The sequence below is a fragment of the Colletotrichum abscissum genome (assembly GCF_030869225.1).
Source record: "Colletotrichum abscissum strain IMI 504890 chromosome Unknown Scaffold_17.1, whole genome shotgun sequence".
Classification (NCBI taxonomy): Eukaryota; Fungi; Ascomycota; class Sordariomycetes; order Glomerellales; family Glomerellaceae; genus Colletotrichum; species Colletotrichum abscissum.
The window spans coordinates 791,211-807,311 of record NW_026850065.1 but is presented as its reverse complement, the minus strand read 5'-3'; the positions used below and the strand labels follow the sequence as shown (position 1 = coordinate 807,311).

At 53.1% G+C, this 16,101-nt stretch overlaps 4 protein-coding genes across 4 annotated transcripts; 2 read left to right on the top strand and 2 right to left on the bottom strand.

Annotated features, from left to right (window-relative positions):
• Positions 1-127: 127 nt before the first annotated feature.
• Positions 128-1,729, top strand: CABS01_07935 (uncharacterized protein; the record flags this gene model as incomplete). Its single annotated transcript, XM_060541297.1, has 3 exons — positions 128-160; positions 247-759; positions 809-1,729. The coding sequence occupies 3 exons, from the start codon at positions 128-130 to the stop codon at positions 1,727-1,729; spliced, it is 1,467 nt and encodes a 488-aa protein (XP_060402797.1).
• Positions 1,730-4,262: 2,533 nt separating this feature from the next.
• Positions 4,263-6,868, bottom strand: CABS01_07934 (uncharacterized protein; the record flags this gene model as incomplete). Its single annotated transcript, XM_060541296.1, has 3 exons — positions 4,263-4,925; positions 4,977-6,769; positions 6,826-6,868. The coding sequence occupies 3 exons, from the start codon at positions 6,866-6,868 to the stop codon at positions 4,263-4,265; spliced, it is 2,499 nt and encodes an 832-aa protein (XP_060402796.1).
• Positions 6,869-8,708: 1,840 nt separating this feature from the next.
• Positions 8,709-9,188, top strand: CABS01_07933 (uncharacterized protein; the record flags this gene model as incomplete). The annotated part of the gene is made up of 1 exon (XM_060541295.1): positions 8,709-9,188. The coding sequence occupies one exon, from the start codon at positions 8,709-8,711 to the stop codon at positions 9,186-9,188; it is 480 nt and encodes a 159-aa protein (XP_060402795.1).
• Positions 9,189-13,357: 4,169 nt separating this feature from the next.
• CABS01_07932 (glycosyl hydrolase family 18) lies at positions 13,358-14,611 on the bottom strand (the record flags this gene model as incomplete). Its single annotated transcript, XM_060541294.1, has 4 exons — positions 13,358-13,447; positions 13,503-14,071; positions 14,135-14,366; positions 14,423-14,611. The coding sequence occupies 4 exons, from the start codon at positions 14,609-14,611 to the stop codon at positions 13,358-13,360; spliced, it is 1,080 nt and encodes a 359-aa protein (XP_060402794.1).
• Between the last annotated feature and the right edge of the window lie 1,490 nt (positions 14,612-16,101).

Below are 16,101 nucleotides of genomic sequence, written 5' to 3'. Positions count from 1 at the left end.
TTGAGAGTCGAGCTATCTGAACCCCCATCTCCCCAGAAGCTGTTGGACGTCAAAGATCAGGAATTTTCAACACTCCCCTCTCTCCAGCAGTACTTCTTGGCTTGTTAACTGGGTTGAAACCGACAAGATGTCAGCGGACGACCAGCAGTTTTTGGACGTTGTAAGCATCATCCGCCCCCACACCAAACACCTCCAAGCTTGTGATCACGAGAGCTCTCTACTGACACCGCCCTCTCGTTCCCACAGCTGTCCTCGCTGCCCAACAAGATCCGGGGCTACTCCGACGACCTCGCCAACCTCATCAACCCTACCGTCGATAAGGCTGCACAGGCCGTACGAGAGACGCTCTCCTCCTCAGAATGGCTGCCCGACTCGGTGCGGCCGAAGCCCCCCGTCCGCCATATTCCTATTGAGGTGATAGCTATGAGCCGGTACGAGAGGTTGCACGGTTGGGTAAAGGAACACAAGCTGCTGACCGGTGCCATCGTCGCCGTCGTGGGAGTCGTGGCATACCGATCATACAGGAGTAGCAGGTTCTGCAAGAAAACGCGCCGGGCGAAACGGGCTAGGAACGGCGGCCGTCTCGAGGTTGTCGTTATCGCTGGCTCACCGACACTACCCTTGACAAGGTCGCTATCACTCGATTTCGAGAGAAGGGGATTCATTGTTTACATCGTCTGCAACGCCGAGGAGGATGAGAGCATGGTGCACAGCTTGGCAAGGCCCGACATTCTGCCTTTGACCATTGACACAACGGATGTGAGTAGAGTCGGCATGCAGTGTAGGCCTTCACTGACGTATGTAATAGCCTCCCAGAGCTGGCGCTGCCATCGACAGCTTCGCGCAGTATCTTCAATCACCACACGCCCCGGTACCGCGAACGAGGCCCAACCATCTCCAGCTCAAGTCTGTCATACTCATCCCGTCGCTCAACTACCAAACGTCACCCATCGCCACTATCCCGCCCTCCAGCTTCGCAGACCTCTTCAACACCCACCTGCTCCACCCCATCTTGACCATCCAAGCCTTTCTGCCGCTCTTGACGACTCGCCTAAGCCCGCCCGGAGAGAAGTGGACGCCGCCAAAGGTCCTCGTCTTCACGCCGTCCATCATCTCCTCCATCAACCCCCCGTTCCACGCCCCCGAAGCAACCGTCTCCTCCGCCTTATCAGCCTTCACCGAGGTCTTGACGGCAGAGCTGCGACCCCTCGGCATCCCCGTGACCCACATGCAACTGGGCACCTTCGACTTCACCGGCTTCCAACCCGCCAAGCACACCCACCCTTCCCAGAGAGGTCTCCTCGAAGGCGGGCCCGGCATCGACGCCGACGCCACAGAAACCCTCATGTGGCCCGAGAACGCCCGCCACGCCTACGGACGCAACTTTGTTATGCAGAGCACCTCCGCCATCTCGGCCGGCCGCATCCGCGGTCTGAAGGGCAGCTCCCTCCGCCACCTCCACAACGCAGTCTTTGACGTCATTGACGGGTCCATCACCAGCGGCACCGTCCGCGTCGGTCTCGGCGCCGGCGTCTACGGCTTCGTCGGCCGCTGGGTGCCCCGCGGTCTCGTCTCGTGGATGATGGGCATCCGCCGCGTGGACGAGCTGTCGGCGTGGCAGACCAGCTCTTATGATGGGTCGCTCGACGGTAGTGATAACGACGAGGGCCAGGATTTCGTTGCTGTGCCTGATGAGAAGTTGGATAGCAACGTGTGGAAGTCGTCTTAGAAGGACTTGGTCTTGGCCAGCGTCTCTTGCATCACACCAGGATGTACTTTCACAGAGGGTGTACAAGCAACCGATGGAATGAACCCTAGGCAAGATGCTTAACTAGGCAAAGGGACTAACGGCCTTAGCCGGCTGATAATAGCCGACGACTCGGGCTACCGAGAGACGCGCTTAGGCGACAGGGTTATGAGCAATCTATCTAGCCTGCGTCAGCGAGCGAAACCGAGACTTTGCTCACAAAAGGCTTATGATTGACGAACTCCACTCGTATCCAAATGGAATGACATCCGTATCACTACTCGTTGGATTCAGCGTACATAATCATGATAGTAATTCAACGTTGTATCGTGGTTGAGCCTGCGGCTCTCTACACCCCTTCTCTCAAATTACTCCTATATCTTAGCCTCTGCGATTGTTTTCTGTGTCAACTGTGTTAGGAGGAACTTCGGCCTCCTAAGCTTGATTTCATCATGAATGTTATGCGTTGCTCAGGTTCCTTCTCGCTTGTTCCCGAATGGGCTGATGATGAAATGATTTATCTCTTAAATGTGCCATTCTTCCAGGAGGCGTTATCTAGTACTTCTTGCAAAGACGTGATAAGCTGGTTCCTAGGGAAGGGTAGCTGATCCTTCGGAAGCGTTTAAAGGAGCTTATTTCAGTATCTCTTACAAGTCTCTCATGACTCGCATACGCACAGCAGTTGAGTAAAGGGGATGGAAAGCTTTGATGAAAAACGTGCTATTCATGCTTTGTGACCCCGTCCATATTTGCTAATGTTGATCATGATGATAGACATACAGGACAGATAATGAGAGAAGCATTTGTATGTTGAAATAATAGAGGTGGTTTGCCTGAAGGAACCATAACACTTTTTCAAGCTTTGTGTTCTCATTCGTCACGCTTCGTACCCTCATTCGTTTCGCTTTATGTCCCCGTTCGTTATGCTTCACATCCCCATTCGTCATACTTTGTGTCCCCGTTTATCACGCTTTCCATTCTTATTTATCATGCTTTCTATTCTCGTTCGTCACACTTAGCATCCCTATTCATCAGGCTTTATATCCCCGCTCGTATTTGTCAACGATTGCTGAATTGATGAACGTGTCTGAAAGATGACGGTGGTTATCTTAAGATAAAGAGATAGTTGTTGCTAGAATGATCTCTGGGAACAGCGACATGAATATGGCAAATTCTCACTATCGGTCAGACAGGACATGGAATCACAAGGCTTGAGCAAAGGAGTTGATGGCATTAATCGTCGGTTTGCCTTGGGAATTCTTTGGAATGTTTACGTGAGGTTGGGCGGTATTTATATCAGTGCAGGTAGGTCTGGTAGATTCTGGACCAACAGGAGAAGGGGCAAAGGCTGACGGTCTTGTGCGAGCCATCGGGAAACGGCATGGGATAGTCAACAGTCGTACTCAACTGCCTCGTGATTATGAGAGACGGGACACAAGCAACCCGACAAAGGCCTCTCATCATCAGACAACGCGCCCGACATGACGCCACCTCAATTGAATTCCTATTGAGGAGTTCGAGAAGAGGGGGTTCGTCAGAGTGAGAGATCATTATCATCACGACCGGCTCATCAAGGCCGTCCACTAAACTCGAAATTGGAAGGATCATGTCCTCTGGACCATTTCCCGCCCGCTCGCTCGTATTCGTCAACGATATTTGCACGATGAACGTACGTCACGGAGAACAATGGGTGTTGACATATTATGGACCTTGAACCGTATATTAAGACAAAGAGCTGTTTGCTCGACGGGACTTCCTAGCTTTTAAACCCTTTTGCCAGAACATGCCAAGGGGTTGAGGGAGTCGATAGCATTAATCACCTTGGGGAATGTTCAAAACGGCTGCGTGAGGCTAGGCGTTTTTATACTACGTAGTGTCATGTACTTTCAAGACGAACCAGAGACAGGGAGATAAGCGACCTTATGCTTTGGAGGGCTAAGAAATGAAGGCATAAGGTAGAAGAGACTAGAATGGCTCATTGTCCGCCCGTTGCCTGCCACATAGTGGCAAAATTACAGGGCCGGGTGTTCACGTTCTTCACAACCTAAAGGCAGTTCTGTTCCTTAGAACCGCATGCTTGCCTACTCGTATTCGTTGACGATGTTTGCACGATGAACGTGCGTGACAGAGAACGGGGGCCGTTTGTGGGGTAATGGACCTTAGCTGACATAGTAAGACAAGGAGACGTTTGTTCGCTGGGTGAACCCCAGAGCCCAAGGGCTTCTTCCAGGTGCCGAGGGAGTCGATGGCATTAATCACCGTTGCCTTGAGAGGTATTCGGAGCTGCTGCGCGAGGTTGAGGAGGATTTATATGAGGTGGGTGGGTGGATTGAGGGCCATTGACAGGGGGGGAGAAAGGAACGAATGAGATGGGTTGTGATGATGACGAGAGTGGGATATATCAGGGGAACCAATGTCACGACGAAGAGGACCTCACAGTGGCTGTGGCAGTTGGGATCATTCTGTTCAACCATCTATCCGACTAGGATTGCTTATCCGTTGATCCTTAATCACATCACCGCTGGCCGTCAGCACTATCGTCCCTCTTCCCAAACCTGGCGCCGAAACCTCCAATGTCCCTGCGGAAGAATTTGCCAAAGTTCTTGAGATTCTCATTCATGGTCGCCTTCTCCGTACCCGCGATGCCGCCCGGACCGGTTCCCTGCCCCAGGTCCCTCGCCGCGCTCAGAAGCTTCTCACCCAACGAGGTCGCGTCAAACTTGCTCGGCAACCCCGGCATGGCGCTGCTGGCGCTCGTGAGAGCGGTACTCGCGTTGATGGCCCCAAGACCGGAACTGCCGAGTCCTGTGGTTGCCATCAACGGCGTGAGCAGCGGAGATTGCTGGACGAGTTTGTCGCTGAGGTTGCCCTCGCGGTGGATGCCGAATAGTTCCACAAGGTGGCCCTGATCGGCTTTGCGGACGCCCTTGAGGTCGAGAATCTTTCTAAAGTTGGTATCGGAGCGATCGGCAATGTGGATCAAGTATGCTTGAACCAAGCCCTCTGGTGGCGAAGGGCGGACTTGCAGCGTCTTGAGGAGGGGGTCTATGCGGTTCATTGTCTGGTTCACTCGTTTTACATAGCCCGCTGGAGCCGCGTGCGGTGTTGAAGAAGACTTGTTGTGATATGACAGCAGATTTTCGAATGCTTTTGTCAAAACGTACTTGTCGAGCAACATCTAAATGGGGGTCAGTATATGTGTGAGGACTCGTGTGTGGTGGGAGCATACCTGTTCAGCGCCGACCTCGGAAACTGGGCGACATTGTACAATGTTGCTAATGTAGGCGTTGACGAGATGGTCCACCAGATTATCGCAAAATGCCCTGGCGTATTGCTGCTTGACCAAAAGGCCCAGTATCTCCTCGGCTTTGCCGTTTACGGAAGATAGAAGCTCACCAACATATGAGCTTTGATCGCCCACAGTCTCCATGGTGCTCCAGCCTGTGTTACGCATCTCACGCCAAGATCCCTCGCAGGCGATCTCAACGTTACGTACTAACGTCAGCACAGCAGCGCTGGCCACGCCAAGAAAGGCGTCGGCTTGTGATGATAGGTCAACTTTTCCAACAAGGTCATTGTCGATGCGCTTTTTGATGTTTTCCTCCAACTGGGTAGTATTCGTAGACCAGAAATCTGCCGTGTTCAACACCAAAATGACGTCTTGAATTGGCGGACCTTGAGGTCCAGCCCTTTGCAAAATGTGCAGAAGAACTTGTTGTGCGTATTCGTCGAGGTACTTTGCCAGCGTTTTGGAAAGATCCAATAATCTGTCACTCGTAGACAATTTGGCGCATTGTGATAATGTGAGTTTGTAGAAGTGGAACAGTTCAATGGCTGAGGAAATGACGGCTTGCGTAGAAAATTCTTCGTCTTCCGGAAGCAGAGGCTGATTTCGGTATTTTGGTATCATTGTAGCAAGTTGCTTGTCTTGCGACTCCACCCACAAGCTCAAATACGGTTCGAAAGCAGTTGATATCGAACCATGGAAATTCGATGCTCTGTCGTCGGATGAGCTCAGGGTATCGATACTGGCGCGCGGTTCGTTGGCAAACCGCCTCTCTAGGCCATGCTCAAAGTCCAACGTCTCCTGTAAGCAGCTCAGAAGAAGGTTTACGTCAATCTTCTGCCCATCCGTCTTGCGCATGCTTCTTTCGAGGATGCCCTTGAAGTCGTCTCGAGTGCCGTCACAGAAAGCCATGGCCAGTAATTCGTTGGCGCGCCAATGGGCCGGGAAAATAACAGCGTGCTCATCCTCATGAGTCTTGAGCATGCGTTTAAACCATGCATACCTGCGACCGATATTGTCCAGGTTCCCGGCCTCGTCGTTGCCCCTGAACACCTGGCGGTACTCGCGTAGTTCCGTATTGACGTACCAGTTCATCAATCGCGTCCGAGCCATGTCGCCCAAGGCATCCATGACCAGACAGGCCTCTACCAGTGTACCCCTGCGCTGTGCGACCTCTCCCTTGGCAAACGCAATCTCGAAATCTTCGCAGACCTGCTCCAACAATTCCCGCTGCAGCTCCGAAACGCCTCGGCTCAGCGTGGCGATCTGTTCAATGCTCCGGTAGCTGTTGAAGTGCTTCATAAGCTGCAGCACAGCTTGTAGCAGGCTCGCGCAGTCTCGGTATTGCCTCGTCTTGGCCAAACCTCTCAGCTGTTCGTATGCCGTCGTCAACATTTGCAGTCGTTTCAGCGCGGTCATGCTCAATGTGAGGTTCCGTTTCGTGCCATCCAATCGTTTTATATCGGCCGTCATGGAAGTGATGTTCTGCTCGGTTTGGATTGCTCGGGATCGCACGGTCTCGATCTTGCGGAAGAGCTGGGCGAGTTCGGCTTGGGCAGACTGCATGCGCTCGAGGCTCGAATCGGGACCGTATGCCTGGGCGACCTCAAGGCTGGAGATTTCGACGGCGAGATCATTTTTATGGATCTGTAGTGTATCGGAAACGCGACTGATTGAGGTTACGGTTGAGGGATGTGGAAAGAGGTGGTTTAGGTGCTCGATAGGATCATAGTCGGCTGCCTCAGGGTCAGATATGAGCTGCGCCTAGCGAGAGCGGGAGTGGAATTCGTACCAGCATCGAGTGATGTTTTCCCGCTAATTGATGTCCCGTTCATGCTGAACACCCGTGTTGACTTGGTCTGCGTGAGAAGGTGGTGATCTGGCGGGATTGGACGGGACAGTTTGCTGCATGTGTCAGATTCCCTGAAGAGTTGAGCTGCGTGTCTTGGGAGCTCCGAGTCGAAATGGCGTCACGTGTTGGGACAGGACGCAGGGGGATCTGCGACGGGACCTACCGTGACCAATCGGAATGCGCTCCGAGAAGCTCCTCAGGTTCTGGAAGCAAGCGGCAGGCGCCAGACGCTGTGCAGTCCCTTTTTTTCTAGATCGGCCCACCTCGAAAAAGTCTGGGGAAAGAAAGGTCGAATTTTGTTCCCTTCTTCAAGCAAACCTAAAGACGACGTTCAGATGGAAAGGACCAAGGTCGGGTAGACATGGATCGCTCCTACCTACCTTACCCCTTGCATGATGCCTGCCTTCCTTTACCTAGGTACCTTACCTAAGAGTACCTGCCTAGTAGTACCTGACTGTGCAATCATTTTGGGATAACATCGGCCATTGGCGCATGCAATAGTGGCTGCAGCAACTTCTCATCTTTACTTCTGCATCACGCGCACTTCCTCTTACAATCTTTGACCTACGATGTTTCTCCTTCTTGTTTCTCGTGCACCGTTTCTTTGGCGATGAGCATGCATTGTTTGCTATCCTAGGCAGATGAGAACGAATTACTACGCACTCAGTCTACGGCTCCTTCTCGCCACCTCCACGCCGTTTCGAGGACGACATACACTGGTCTGCACACAGTTAGAACAAACGACTACGGAACATTTATCCACAATAAACTCGGCGTGCGACGAATTTCTGTACCACAAACCACCGGCCCAACCTTCAGGAACACGCCACATTGACGAATTGATATGGTTCTAGGGCTTTCCGTAATACGGTATCTCGTCAGACGGTAAATTGAACTACCTCCAAGCGGGCCATTGCGTTGGCTTAAAGTAGGAGGCAGTCGAACAGCTTTCCTTAGAGTGCATCAAGCTCATCTTGACTAGAGCCAGACTCATCCGCACTGTTTCGCTGCCACGTCGAAGAATTTGATCATGGGCTTATCGTCATTCCAGTCCAACTCTTACGGATAAGGTTCGACACGAGGAAAGAGATGCTTTCCGTAGACTGGGAAGCCAATATGAGCCGATATGGTAAATTTCTCGAATACATCCTGCAATCCATGTCGACTCCACTGCATGTACCTCCATGTCATCGCGACAAAGGGCAATTGGAACTCTATCGACCGAAATCCGCATTGCTGGAAGCAACGCCACAACCTATAGACTGGGGTGCGCCATGTCTTACAACTCATGTCATGGTGGGGGTTCCTGGGAGATGAGGTGCTACTCTGCCAACACATTGGAGCTCTCCAGCCACTTGCAAAGGCTCGTGTCGCATCAATCTCTACTCGCATGAATAGCCAACAGGAAAGACGATAAATCACAACACCCCTTCCTTGCTACACAAATCGGTTGGAGACCACAGCCAGCTGATAACGCGGCTCACCATTTGCCGTATTGCCTGGTGCTTGGATATCCCGACTCAAGCCACGGACCTCCAAACAACGGACCAACGCATGTTCCGATAGTCGAAGTTTCTGCCCACCATTTCAGGGATGTCTCGATCTGATAACTGACCAACCATGGCGGCTAACATCAGACGACGGATGACAGTCGAACACCACCACCTATTCAACGTCAACTTTGTCGCCTGGCTAGAGTCGTCAGCCAGGAAGGATGCTTGGGGACACTCGCTCATGCGGCCGCTTATGGCACCAGTCTAGAACGACTGGTGACGAACACATTTGTCTGACTTGTCAGAACTCTGTCAGGGCGAGGCGTTCACATGCACTCCGTTTCATTTCGACACCATCTCGGTCTTTGCGGCAAGCGTGTCTCCCGAGACCGAGCAGCCCAGCCTCCCGATATCCTCGAGAAGGGCCCCCACGCCCGGTTCTGCTCGGCACAACCCAACATCCCCGCCGCCCCCCGTGATCCCCGATCTTTCCGATCCGACCCTCCTGGTGTCGTCACTCCGGAGGCGAACGGGAGCCTAGAAACAGATCACACAGCAGTCAGCACACAGTACCTCGGTTACGAGGCATTTCACTGCACTTTCAGGCTTGCTTGCAAGCCGGCGCAAACATGGAAACAGACACTAGTTACCTTTGTTGCAGGCATCCAGCTCCTCACATCTGACAATGGACTTGTTGCTCCAACAGGTTCCATTGTGCCGCAAGTCAGCATTTCCCCTGTCCTATATCGCCCCATTATTGTCACCTGCCATATCACCTGCCACGTCCCCGTCACGCATACGTCGTTTTAAGCATTCCGGGTTGGTCTTCCCGAGGAAATTCTTCAGCAAAAAGCACATCATCCCGTCAAGGCTCAACCCCGATAACCGAGTCATGTAAATCTGGGCAAATCCGCCCCTCCTCGCCCCCCCTCCCATTCTTTCTTGGGCCTCTCATACCCTCGTAACCCCGAGAAGCACTGTAGATCCTGTGGTCTCCCCCCTCCTCCCATCCCTCATCCCCGCCATCCCGCAATCGGCCGGGGCGGCCAACGCCCGACGTGCAAAGATGCCCACTCAACCACTTTCTACAACACACCGCACTTTGCCTGCCGGGCGGCCATGACGGACGCGGACGCGGACGCTCTCCACTTCTACCACGATACTACCAAACCAAAAAAGCGCGCCGTTCATTCTCCAACACGGCGCCGTCGCATCTCGGGAAGAAAAAAGATGCCAGAGATTCTGCACCGCTGCCAGACCAAGGCGGCCCGCCCTTCTCCCACGTGGAAAAAAGCAAAACACAATCGAGGCCAGCTAACTTAACCCGCCTTCTCTCGAGTCAGTGCGCCGCATCGGCTTCCCGCTCTCGTGCTAGGCGGGCATGCTGGGTGCCTTCCATACCCTTGATGAATTCAAGGCGTTGCTTTCGTCGAGGCTAGTGAGGAGCCAGGCAGCCTCACGCAGAAGAAGAGCGTCAGGAGCTGAAGGAAGCCACCCTGGGCAGTACGGGTTGATGGGCCTGAAAAGCACGACGGACAGAAACGAGGCGTCCCTTGATCAAGTTTCCCGGGCGGAGGCGCGCGTCAGAGCCCGAGTGCTATATCGGGCCTCAAACATACCGTCGTCGTCACGGCTCCCCAATCCCCCTGGACCTAAGACGACGCCATCGACAAACTAGCACGTAAGACGATTGCGCCTGGGACCGGCCCAAAAGGCTAGAAACACCTCTGAAGATGGTAGCCGTGACTAAGAGCAGAAACCGAGCCACGAACAAATTTTCCCACGAGGCACACTAATTAGCACACACCGACACCCCAAGTGCCCCAGCGTCCCGACTACTCCGTCGCTGATACACCACACCACAACTCTGGACATGAAGCATGACCCAGACCGCAAAACACACCGCAACATTGATTCTCATCGAGGAATCTCACCTCATCTCACCTCATCCCTTCACCGACACCCATGTTATTCGGGACCATGAATTCACTAGGCGAGAGTCCATCGTCATCGACAGTGGACTGTCTGGTTCAGCACGACCCCGTACCTGTTCCCGTGATGTGAACCCACGTGTGCAGCACACCCACTTTCTGCCGTCATTTCTGCTACCCCCCCTTCGTTTCCAAGAATCCCATCCAGAGTCTGCTGTGCACCCAAAATCCGAACCTGAAAGTGAACCATGCCCCCTGTCAAGCCATTACACACCATCCCGATGCAGCAGCCCGCAGTCTTTGTATCACCCACCATGGTGTGTCTCTGGTCAGATTTCAACTGTTGCGTTGGAACAGCATTGGGATAAGTCACTTTTGAGAAAAAATACTGATGGAACTTTCTCTTCTAGTGTGTTGTAACCCAACCCCTGGTTGTGACTTTGGCGGCGACTACATGTGGTAAGGTACAACGCATACCTACTTGGTCGACGTCCTTAATCGGGCAAATAGAATAAGCACACCATCCTTACGGGCAAAATAGGACAGAAGTACGACAACAAGACGAAAACTTGGAAAAGAAAACCCCCAAATAGCAACCAATCTTATCAATCTCTTGTATTTCCGATCGACAGAGCAGCCTGGCTTGCGTTCTCCTATTGGGTACCACTCGACGCCCACACCCCTCTTCTCCCCCGAAATCCAACCTCTCACATTTAACCCCGTTTGGGTGATCCCGAATGGGAATTGCAGATTCATCACCGCGAAAGACACGCATGCGCACGCATTTAACATCCTAACACATCCTACAGCACAGCAGGGCTCTCTTGACACCCCGTCGAATGAAGAAGTGTTGATGCGCGCCTCATATGCAGGACCATGACTCTCTCCCACATATTTGTCCTGAATGTGCAGGAAAAATACGATTGATCTAATTCCCATCCAAATTCATGTCGAACCAACACAGCTGAATCAAGTAGAAAAGAAACTCAGCCATCTGTGACAGCAAGTCAAGCTAGGCCAACAAACAGGCCAGGGTGTGGGTGTGTGTATGTGGTCACAACACGACAAAAAGCCACATGAAGTCGGGAGCAAGAAATACCGAAGAATTACCAGCTCAGACACACCACCCACTTTTTTACTTGGTTCACATTCACCTTTCGGTATCACAATATCTGACTGACCTTTCTGTACTTCCATTGGATTGGATGTTACATGGAATGAATACGAAAGATCCCAAAAGAGTAAAACCCCTCTACCAAATAGACCTACTAAGTACCTTGGTTAGCAACACGCTGCATCTCAAAAAAGGGAAGTGAGCGTTCTTACAACGCCCGTAAACAACAAGAGGTCGCAGAAACGGGCACGGCGAACGGGCTGACAATGATGGAATCACATTCCGAATCGGTCGACCTGCATGGTTCTCCATCCCACCACCACCAACCCTCCATTGGATATACCTGCACGGTAGTCCCCCCACCCTAACGTACATCGCATGCCGTAGCACCCAGCTTGCCAGCGTCCTCCAATTCCATTACCTTAGAGCGAAATCCACGCTTAAACTCCAGAATAGCAATGGCTCTCACACTCTGTCAACCGTCACGGTCACACACACACATCCCGTACAATATCCCGGTTGTTGATCGACAAACAAGAAACCCTGGATTGGCCCTTGCACTCCCCCCCTCCCCCCTTCCCTCCCACCTCACCCGGTACGGTAACGGTACGCAGTATGCCTGCGGTCGCGCAGACCCCCAGCCCAGACACGGCTTACCGAATCGCTTCCGTCTCCCGTATCTCGGAGTGGGCTCCGATCCAGCGGGCTTTCCCCACCCCGGCTGTTTCCCTTTTGCGAAGTCTGCCCTGCTGCCCTGCTGCCGCCCCCCTTCACCCCCATCCATGATCCGACCCCCCTCCAAGTGGTACCGGTATGGGTATCGTATCCCTTGTTGCCCTTCCATTTTCCCACTTGGAGCAACTTCTCCCAATTCCCACTTGGAGGCATCGCAACAGTATGTACTGCGGACGTACGTACAGTAAGAATATCATTGCCCCGCGCCGATCTGCGTGGGTTGCCTCACTCGCACACCCACGCAAGAATGGTTGCCCGCAGAAGAAAATGATTACCCACACACCCACCTCACATCAAGACCCTCCACACCACTCCTTCTTGGCCCATCCGAGGGGGACTTCCCCTCGGTGCCCTTGTGCCCCTCAAAGACCCCTCCATGAGGGAGGACCGCCCACTGCTACAAGCCTACAATGCCGTGCGTGGGTGCAATACTGCAGCACTGCAACCCACAACCCACCACACACAAAAAGTCTCACGATGGTTAAAGGAGGGGCAGAAATTCTGAACCAAAAAAAGGTCTCTGTGTGCTCCATTGAGTTTGCTCCAGGCCTCCGGCTTTCTCGTCCTAAGAGCCCGTGAGAGACTGAGAGACCAGAGTCGCCCACGCGAGTCAACGGCGTCCCACGCGCCCAGACGCCTACCAAGAAATACAAATTGGTTTCCCATCCACCAGATATCTCCGCCCAATGCCACACCCCCCTCATCTCGCTCTCTTCTATAATGTGAGTCATGATGCAAAACCGTCGTGAGGGTAGAGAAATCGTGAGAAGCCATATGATGCCATGCAAAGTCAGCTACACCGCCACCCCTGGTCCACGCGTGGGATATCATCAGCCGCCCCAAATTTTTAAGTGTCCTTTCCCCGCCCCCAAAAATCCAGTCATGCCGCCGCCGCCTGGTGATGCGTCGATCAAAAAGATCCAAGGGGGAATCATTCGTAAAAACTGAGCAAATGTCGAAAATCGAGTAAGAAACAAGACCGTGATGCAGGTCGCCGAATTAAAAGGGAAAAAAAAGAACGCCATGTCGCCCCCCTTGTCAGATGCTGTCGATCCCCTTACTCCGCGCAAATGCAATTATCGTCTGTCTGTCACTGCCTTCCGGCCCGTGAGGCCGAGGTTTGCCGACACGTGTCGGCGGACTGTTGCTGAATGTCTTGGACGCACTCTAGGTGATCCATTCTGAGGAAAATTAGCCCATCAGGAACTATGCAGAGCTCTGAATCCGGTGGCTATGAGACTCCGTGAGCTCTCCTTTGCATCTGCTGGTCCGCTCCAGTAGAATAGTCCCTATCAACTCGTTAGCACATGTATCATTGCATGGTATGATTGGGGCAAAACATACTCCTAGGCTCTTCTGTTTGCAAAATGCAGCCTTCATCTTCACCGTATCCGGGTTATCGTAAGTGACGAAGCCGCCATCTGCTCCGACGCATTGGGCCCCGATAGACTTCTTGTCAATGACTTCCTTCGTCCCCCGACGGGGAAGTTGGTTGTACTCGAATGTCCCATTGCTCCCGCCACTTCCCTTGAACTTCTGTCCCGGCCCAGTGGCATGAAGAAAGCTGCGACCGTAGAGGGGAATGCCGAGGAGGATCTTTTGCGAGGGAAAGCCTTGCGAGACCAGATACTGCACGGTTGATGCACCCGAGGTTTCGTCCTTGCTCATTGCATACAATTGCGCGTGATGGCCGCTTCTGTGTGTCCACGTGCCGGCGAAGTCGTACGCCATGAGGTTGAGGTAGTCGACGTAGTCGGCCGTTCGTTGCAGATCGATGTATTGCAAGATCGCTCGGCTGGCAGGTAACGCAGCAGTAAGGAGATAATGACTTTCGGGCATATGAAGGCGAACAGCCGCCAACAGAGCCAGGAAATGGTGGCCCTGCTGAGAATCACAAGGATACTCCCACATAACTGATCGACGATGTGAGCTAACAAAACACTAATGCAGAGGCAGGAAGAATCGAGCAAACTCACTATCAATGCCATCCAAGCCCGACGCGTCGACCAGGCCTCTCGCAGACCGGGCAAAGTTGTCTCTGTAGAGTGTGTTCGCAGCTATCACGGGGAACACGGCACTGGAATTGCCGCCCCCGATGGATAGAATCACTTGCAAATGGGGATGCTTTTGCTTGAGGTGCATGAGAGACCCTAGGCCACCCTGGACGCCATCGACTGGTGCGCGGGCATCGGCCCACTCGTCGCTCAGCTTATCGAAGGGTTAGTTAGTCAACTCATACGAACAGCGGAACCGGGTATACTCACGAAAACACCTCCATCAGGCGAGATATTGGCAAAGGCGTAATACACATGGTTGATGCAGCCATAGTTCATGGCGCCCGGCGTGTCGCCTTGGTATATCCGTTCGTTGGGGAAGTAGACCGCGTTGGTGTACATGACGTTGGAGATGCTAGTTGTTCTGCGCGACTTGCGCGAAGACGATGAAGAACTCATCTTGACTCTGGTTGCCATAAGACTGTTCAAGAAAGAGAGGCAGGGTTCGAAAAGTCGGAAAGAAAAGCAACTCTGGCAGTCAATGTGACAAGGGAACGGTAGTAAGGACAGTATATGAAGAAAAGGACTTGAACCCAAAGCTGCATGTTTGAGCAATGAGCTGTTCGGTCAGGCAGCAAGCGCGAACCTCTGTGGCTCCAAACAGCATGGAGAAGTGTCTATATATCTAGCTAGACACCGCAGCACGGGAGTGACAAGCCAAATGCGACGGTGAGCGAACGCGGGACGGGCAAGGTAGTCTAAGGCCTTGTTCGAGGCGGTGGAGACCAAGGGACGGGTATCAAAATTACAAGAGGGTCCAGGATACTTTGAAGCCATGATGCATGACATAATTGGGTTGGGGGTGAAGGATGGATCATGGGGGGGTGCGAAGGGAGTGAGTACTTGGATGCATTTGCGCTTGCAGGGGGATGGATGGTGTTGAGACTTTTTGTCAAGTCATATATGAGAGATCTGGACGAGTGAGAGAAACGTCCATGTACCAGAGACGAAGAGGCGGAGAAGGATGAGGAGATGGCTGCCAAAGCCAAATTGCAAGGCATCGTAATAGTAGGGCGGCCATGCCCGGCCACTGGCGCCGTTGTTTTGATTAGTTCGCTCGCTCGTCGGCGTCCTGACTCTCTCTTCTCTATGTCTGTGAGTTAGCACCAGCGCGAGTCTGTTCCCTCAGTTCAAAGCCGGCCTTCGGCCACGACCACCGACCCTTGGCGGCAGTTGACGATCAGGGTTGCAACGAACAGGAATGATCCCTGCACATCGCACCGCTACTTTGGTCCTTCTTCCTCGTCCTCCTCGTTTTTGTTCGTCCACTTCTTCTGCGTCTTCCAGCTGGATTCTCCACGCTCGCCAGGCCTTGCATGCGGGTCTTAGCTGTGATGTACCTAGGTCCTAGGGAACCAGGCCAGCGCCCCAAAAGTTCTCGACGCCCATGTCCGTGCCTTGTTGTGTTATTGTTCAGGCGCGAGCAGAGTAGTGAACAGCCGCATTCCTGCCGTGGTTACTCTCGGTCGCCAATGCGAACATCGCCGTTGTGCCCATGGCAGGGCGGCAGGGCAATAGCGGGGGAGAGCTTTGGTCTAGCGAGCTGCAATGATGGGCTCAGCAGTTGTGGTGCCTGTTTCTCTGACAATCAGACGTCGGGCTGGTCGGCAAACTAGGTACGCTCTAGGAGGATCTTCAGTGCTCCACGGCCGGCCATCCAGCCTCGTTGCGTAGGAAGTTCGTTCGACTCTTGTACACGGACGTTGATATTGCCATAACCGGATCAGGTTGCCGAACCACGGAAAGAAGCGATGTGAATGAACACTTGCAGCAAGACTAATTTCGGCATGAAACTGGCAGAAGACTTGGAACCAGATTCGAGACATGCTTGTTATTTCCGACTAGCTCTGGAAAGCGCCACCGTCAGCCACGAAGCGACATTGGAACCC